This window comes from Gadus chalcogrammus, chromosome 13 (genome assembly GCF_026213295.1).
Source record: "Gadus chalcogrammus isolate NIFS_2021 chromosome 13, NIFS_Gcha_1.0, whole genome shotgun sequence".
NCBI classification, from domain to species: domain Eukaryota; kingdom Metazoa; phylum Chordata; class Actinopteri; order Gadiformes; family Gadidae; genus Gadus; species Gadus chalcogrammus.
This window is the reverse complement of record NC_079424.1, coordinates 22,439,918-22,447,038: the sequence shown is the minus strand read 5'-3', so window position 1 is coordinate 22,447,038 and position 7,121 is coordinate 22,439,918. Positions and strand designations below refer to the sequence as shown.

The 7,121-nt window shown below is 40.7% G+C and overlaps 1 protein-coding gene across 1 annotated transcript; it reads left to right on the top strand.

The window, feature by feature from the left end:
* The first annotated feature begins 3,872 nt into the window (after positions 1 to 3,872).
* golt1a (golgi transport 1A) lies at positions 3,873 to 6,772 on the top strand. The gene is made up of 6 exons (XM_056606879.1): positions 3,873 to 4,167; positions 4,346 to 4,597; positions 4,820 to 4,911; positions 5,953 to 6,131; positions 6,418 to 6,481; positions 6,660 to 6,772. Exons 2-6 carry the CDS (start codon positions 4,573 to 4,575, stop codon positions 6,699 to 6,701), a joined length of 402 nt encoding a protein of 133 aa, XP_056462854.1. The 5' UTR covers positions 3,873 to 4,167; positions 4,346 to 4,572; the 3' UTR covers positions 6,702 to 6,772.
* The last annotated feature ends 349 nt before the right edge of the window (positions 6,773 to 7,121 follow it).

The window sequence follows — 7,121 nt, the reverse complement described above, 5'->3', positions numbered from 1 at the left end:
TCCAGACCAATCTGTTTAGCTCAACGTTAGAATGACATCGCCAGATCAATTCAAATGTTAGTAGTGGAGAACCTCTCAGTTCATCTTCCACTTCCAAGGGGCGTTGTCGACGGCTACAAACCAAATGCCTCTGGACCCAATTGGATTGGTAGAAAACCAATTAGAGCAACAAATGAACAGATTTTCATCCTAAGGTTTATTCAATATAAGATATTTGAGCTGTGGTTAAGTATGACAGGATTGTAAGGCTATAGTGATTCACATTTCGAATTTGCTCAGCGATTCACTCTGGCGACGAGCAATATACTCCCCGATCTCCCTGGCCCAGAACATTAACCAATCACATAAGTGTATCTGATATAGACAGCTGTGGGCATAGACATCTTATAGATAGACGGAGCATTGGCTGCTGGGAAGCGAGAAATACGGCCGCCATCTTGGAGTGGTCAACCGGGATCAGCAACAGCAGCAGAAACAGGATGCCGGGCTGTTGTTCAGCGTATTCCTGCTCAAATCGGCGGACAATCCATAATAGGAATCGGGGGATTACTTTTCACAAGCAAGATTTAACATTACCGTACTATTGGTATAATTAGTATTGAATAATAAAACACGCCAAACCATGTGGCCTTTATCATAGCTACACGTATGACAAAAAAACGCATGAAAATCTGTGGTATTCAGTGAGGTATGATTAATTAAATGCGCTGACAGTTCATTGCTCCAGCCAAACGGATTACACTGAGTGGAGAGGATGACCACTCCAAGATGGCTGCCCCGCGTCTCGTCAGCGCCAGTAGGCGGTAGCATTCGATGCTCCGTCTACCTGGCTGTGGCTGTTTCCCAATGTCAAGGAAGCATGCTCAACGGCCGCCCTTTTAAGGACGCTACGTCATCGAACGCCGACAAGCACTGTTCCAATGTTGAGGACACTCGAAATACGCCCCCTTTTCGGGTCCTTCGTTTTTGAGAATTCCGAGATTTTTCAAGGATGCATCGCTGCATCCTAGACGAGCCAAAACTACCCACAATCCTCTGCGTTCACTGGGCGGGTTCTTGAAAATGGCAGAGAAGTACACGTTCAAACGAAGTGAAGTTATATTAGTTTTCAGAAATATTTTGTGCCGTATTGCTTTTTATAGATTCATCATGTTAATGCAAATAATCAAGCCTAAAGGCCTGTGCCACTTTTCAAACGTTTTTGCAACTTAATGATACGTTGCTATATTTTGCATGGACGTAGCTGATGTTAAACACCACTGTCACCAATGTCAATTTACTCGCTCACAAGATTACATTATTTATGTATACCTATTTATGTTTTACGTTTTTTTTAGGGTCAGCCCAGCAAACGGAGGCTTTTGTGCGCCTTAGGGTGGCGCACAAACATTTGTTTGCCGGTGGAAGGGATAGTGCCACTATCCAATGTTGTAAAATTAATGCACAACCGATCATTTGCAATGTTTGTAATTTTTAATGAACGTATATAATTGTATTTTATATGATATACTGATGTGTTCAAAGCACTGGTAGATTGTAGGCATATATGAATGAATGAATCAGATCATATATCCAAATAAATACACGTTTATCATCTCTTTCTTTGTCTTTTTCCCCCTGCATAATAGTAATCAACCGTACTGTAAATGTGATGCATGAATTAAGTTCTCAGACAATTTCACTTAGTTTTATAAAAATTGAATGGATTTTCCTTTTGATAAAGACAATTCGATCAACCACAACAAAGCTTTTGTGACTTCCCCAAAGAGGCTCCATGCGAAGGAGACATGACCGCATTCATAACAGACAAAAGTCAAATAAATATTGATCAGCTTGATTGCTGATTGATATTTATTCATAAGCGCACATGTGTTTACAAGCGGACACGCAGTATTAAAAAGCGGAAGCGGAAGCGCTTCCACACTAGTGGTGGTTGAATCTGAGTCAATCGGATTCAAAGATCCAAATCCTTACATTCACCCATGAGTCACGAGTCCGTGGTCTCAATTAACCCGAATCTTTCGGTTCTGGCTGCTACGGACGACATTATTAAAACAATGCACGAATGTCATCAAACTGTAGGTCTATAACAACATTAACACTTCCGTTTTTCATCTGCATAGTAACTTAGATTAAGCATAAGGACCCGGAGCTGCCAGCTGCGTGGTTGAATAAGAACTTCCTGTAGACAGAGCTGTACACAGATCCAGATCCATAGACTGAGCGAATTCATGGGTCGGATTCGTATCCGGTTGAGTGAAAAACTAACTCAAAGGATTCAGATGAAATGGGTCTGACTCGTATCCGGCTGGGTGAAAGACTAACTCAAAGGACTCAGTTGAAATGGGTCGGACTCGTATCCGTTTGAGTGAAAGACTAACTTAAATTACTCATATTGAATGGGTCGGACTCATATCCTGTTGAGTGAAAGACCAACTCAACGGACTCATACTAAATGGGTCGGGCTCGTACTGAATGTAAATCGTTAAACTCTTTTGTTACAAAGGCATTATTTTACGAGAGATTGTATTCTAAAATGAAAGTAGCTTATTAAAAATAAAGTTGTTTGCTGACTATGTGAACTCTCAGAATATTTCTGTGTTTGACGAGCTTCGAAGAGAAAAAAAATTAATCCATACGTTTTTTTCCTAATTCAGATAGCAGTCACGTTGGCGACATCTCCGATGTTTGCAATGCATCCTTTTTAATATTCAAATATGTTCGCGTATTTCCCCTGGATATCCTCAAAACTGCATTACAGTGGTTTGCTGTGAGCGTGCGCATTAGGCACTAGGGAGTGGGCTGCTGGGCTCATTCAGCGACAAAATTTCAACTGATTCAGATTCAAAGGACTCAAAAGATTCAGATCTTTTTAGTGATTCACTCAAATGACTATGAATCTTCTAAGTGAATCGAAATTCCCATCACTATTCCACACTACCAAGTCGTTCCCAAAGTCAGACGTTACAAACGCTAGGAAGCACTCGAGCTAGCACTCTAGTCTCATCTCCATAGGACACGACTAGCAAGGTCGCGTCCTAGCAAGGCTGCAGCCTTCACTTTGGGAAACAGCCTGTGGGTGTCAGATTGACTCGGCTGCCAGATCGACTCGGGGTCCTAGATGCGCAATAATGACGCACTTCCTGTTAACGCTCTTTTAAATGCGCATGCACGTTTCATTCATTCCCATGTTATTCCCAAGTATTAATGATCGCCTTTTGTTTTCTAATCTATGAATAATAATCGAATGCACAAATTATTGTTGCCTATACTTGAGTAATATATAAAAAAAAAATCGGTTAACTTAACTCCATTCACTGAACGGGGCGATCCACTTTATTTCCAGCGCTCCCAACACAGAGTCAAAACAGCGACCCACACGCAGACACTTACGTTCTCCTCCTTCTGAATAAGAGTCCCTAACAGGAACTGGGGATTATGCATTCATTAGTGCTTTTAGACGTGTTTCCAATGGCTTTGTTTGTGCGGGCTGCGTTCAATGAAATCAAAACCAAAACGGATTGAGCCTTCGTTTTATGTCCATGATTGAGCCCCTTTTATAAACAACCCTTCCGGGTTTTGTCCGTTGGCTTGTGTCGATACGTCAAGTGTCGATACGTCATCTGTAAGCGCAAGACCCCGATTCGATCTGGCAGCCGAGTCAATCTGGTACCCACACAGGCTGAAACCAATTAGAGCACCGGATACGGCAAGAGTCTTATCTATTGGCTAGATCCGCTGGTCTGGATACCTCACCCCTATACATCTGATTGGTCGTAGTGTTATCCAATTGCGTGCACTGATATTTTCAAATGCAAGCTTGGTGCCGCCCCTTTAACTCAAAATACATCTTTCTTTTCCAGGAAAGACTTCAGTGCAGTTCTTTGAGTTCATTTCTCAAAGAAAATGATAACTTCAAGTCTTGAAGAGTCGCGGCCAAGGCCGAGTCGAAAGACAGCTGTTCGCAAGCAGCAGCAGCAATTATTGTTTACCTCTAACACTTAGCTGTTACGGGTTGTTCGCCACATGTTTAGGAGCCACAGTGTCAAACAGAGCTTCAGGGAGCTATCAGGAGAGTCAAGCCCTCTGGCTTAGAGCTGTTCTCCTGTTCAGAGGTTACATGGCCTTTGGGTTCCTCTGCTGGATGGGATTGTAGGACTGTACAAGGTGAGACCACAAGAGGGGAAGCATGACACAATGTATGCAGCTTAACATTGATTATACCAAGGCCAGCATTAAATTGTGCAGGCAAGAAATGCATTGGGCATGAATAAACTACCGCCTTGCTTCAGAAGGTTTTTTTAATCAGTATTCTTGGATGTTTTCCCTGTCTATTGTGTTGAAGGCCTTTGCCCCCGCACAGCAGGGTCATCCTTGGACGTGTCAGGGGATATCTCCAGCTTATCTGTTCCTGCTATGACTTACTGGTTAATGTTCACTCGGCTGCCATGAATCAAGGTTCAAAGGTCACTTTAAAAAGAGGGGAACGCCGATTTCTCAGGGCTGAATGTGAAAGCAGAAGCGTGACAGGTAAAGAGACAGAGTAAGGATATATGCAAGGCAAGAGAGCTTATGATGGAGGTCACACAATTTCAGAGTAAGTGTTTTTTATAATTTAGAATACACTCTAATACGACTCACATATTTTGCCCATAACCAGCAGCAATACATTTGTAATGAGATGATGTTTGGGATTATTGTTAGAAGCTGCTGTTATATAGAGGTGAAACTTCATCAATGCATTTGAACCACAAGGTATTACAACAGCGAACTGTTTTACGTCTAACCACGGTAATCTTTATTTCATTTTTTTTTTCAGAGATTGGCATTGGCCTTACAGGGTTTGGAATGTTTTTTGTCCTTTTTGGTGTAATGCTGTACTTTGACTCAGTCTTGTTGGCATTTGGAAATGTAAGTCATGTTTTTTAATCAGCAACAAACTCACAATCCTTTCATATGTAGACATGTAACCTTCCAATGTGAATCAGTCCATTCCGAAATGTTTCTTAATCAGTTCAATTGGATTTAAATCTAGAAACAAATCAAGAATGGAAAGTAGTTTGTTTTGACTTCATCTATTGTGATAACAAAATAATTTCATATATGCCTGAACATGATGCACTGACTGCTTAATTCATAATAAAAGTATTAGTTAGCTGGCCAAATTGTACAATATTTACTTCAGTAAAGCAAGTGGGAATCAGTAAACATTCACTTTACTTTTTTCTTGTAGAATTTTTACAGGAATCGCAATCATATTCCTGTATATACATGTGTAAAGTCATCATCTATTGCCGTATGAGGTAACACTACAGGGATTGAACCATGGCCCACTGATTAAAGCGTGGCATTACAGTATTATCAATGTTACAAACTGGGAGAGGGCGGGGACGTTCCTGGGAGAAAATCCCAAGCGCCACAGTCAGTGATATGCTCTCCGTCACCCAGCAGTGGTGGTTCCACCAGAGAAATCAGGCGGGGCTGACATTTATGATAATATGCTCATAATCATTGAGTGGGAGAGGAAGCTGCCTCTGTCTCTCCGCCCTTCACTACATTAGTTGTTATTTGCAACAGACTCGCAATTCAGCTCACTGGTGTGTGAGGCAACGTACTATTTTATTCTGGTCGGTGCTAGTGATGCCGCTGAACCAACTGCAACTGACCTCTGGAAAGTGAGGTCCAAGAAAGCACCTGCAGTTAGTGCTGATTGCCATAGGTGGCGCCAAAGAGAACCAAATAGTAACCTCAGAGAATAGCACTTTAATAATGTTTCTGTGTTGTTAGCATGTTACTATTGACAAAAATTACCCAAGTAACAATAATTGGGGTCTAGATCGATTGTATAATTGATCATCCACTCATACCAAAACAACAAACATTCAATAGATATTACTCCCCCCCTCCCCCCACCTCCTGAGCATGATGTCCTGTACCGTGTTGCTCTGTCAGATCCTCTTCCTGGCTGGGTTGGTCTTTATCATCGGCCCCAGGAGGACCGCCCATTTCTTCTTCCAGAGGCAGAAGTTTAGGGCATCTTCCTTCTTTCTCGGGGGTGTGGCTCTGGTCCTGCTCCGTTGGCCAATCATCGGCATGCTTGTGGAGAGTTATGGCTTTGTTCTTTTGTTCAGGTAAGTTCATCAGGCATGATGAAATGATGTTTGGATAACACTTTGTCATGTCATTTAGTCATAAGTCTCTAGAGGGTGTGAAACGAACCATTAACAAACCGTAAATATATATATAAGTGCTCAAAAAATGGCTTATAAGTTAACCTTCTTTAAAGTGTTAGAAAAGTACAAGCTCAATTAGTATACAGTATCAAAGTAAAGTCCCTCTCATAATATTTGGGTTAGTGCTTGGTTAAAACAGTGAGCAGATCATTGTTGTAACATTTTGCTGTTTCTATCCCCATAGGTCATTCTTTCCAATGGTTTTTGGATTTGTGTTCTCAATAATAAATAATCCATTCCTTGATGCGGTGGGTAAAATGTAACCCTGAACTATGGTGCTGCTATACCAATCTCTAGAATTAATGTTTTATTCAACTACTTATCTCTGAAACGTATTAAATTTACCAAATTTGAAGCTCTCCCAATACAGTTTTAAGTGTCACATTGAGCTAATGATCCTGACTCCTTTCTGTTCTTTTCTTCCAGTTGTTCAAAAAACTGTTCGGAAGCAACACCTCTATGGTTTGAATGAGGAAAAAAAAATGCATTTGTATTATTATAGAAATGAGTTGTATTTATTATTAAATATGTATGTAATCTATTTGCCTTTTCCTTCTAAGCAGCAGTGATGTTCAAATAGTGTATTTGCTAGTGAATGAATGAAGCAAGCCTCTGGCTTACTCACAAACATCTTTACCCAAAGTAGTTTCTTATGTCATGATTATCTTGATCAACAAGATTTACCATATTACCTTTGAAATGGATTGTCGAGCGGAAGCAAAGCAAGGCAAGGCAAGGCAACTTTATTTATATAGCACTTTTCATACACAAGGCAGACTCAAAGTGCTTCACATATAAACATTGTCATACAATAAAATAAAATAATAGATAAGTAAAAGAAAACATATGCAAAGAAATGAGTAAAATAAAAGTGCAATGTATTTAAGA

What these genes read in the sequence shown, in the direction of transcription:
- golt1a (XM_056606879.1), top strand. Translation starts at nt 4,573, where the DNA reads ATGATGGAGGTCACACAATTTCAGA. An exon ending in GGAGGTCACACAATTTCAGA is followed by an intron (nt 4,598 to 4,819) that starts GTAAGTGTTTTT and finishes TTTTTTTTTCAG; the next exon opens with AGATTGGCATTGGCCTTACA. An exon ending in ATAATCCATTCCTTGATGCG is followed by an intron (nt 6,482 to 6,659) that starts GTGGGTAAAATG and finishes CTTTTCTTCCAG; the next exon opens with TTGTTCAAAAAACTGTTCGG.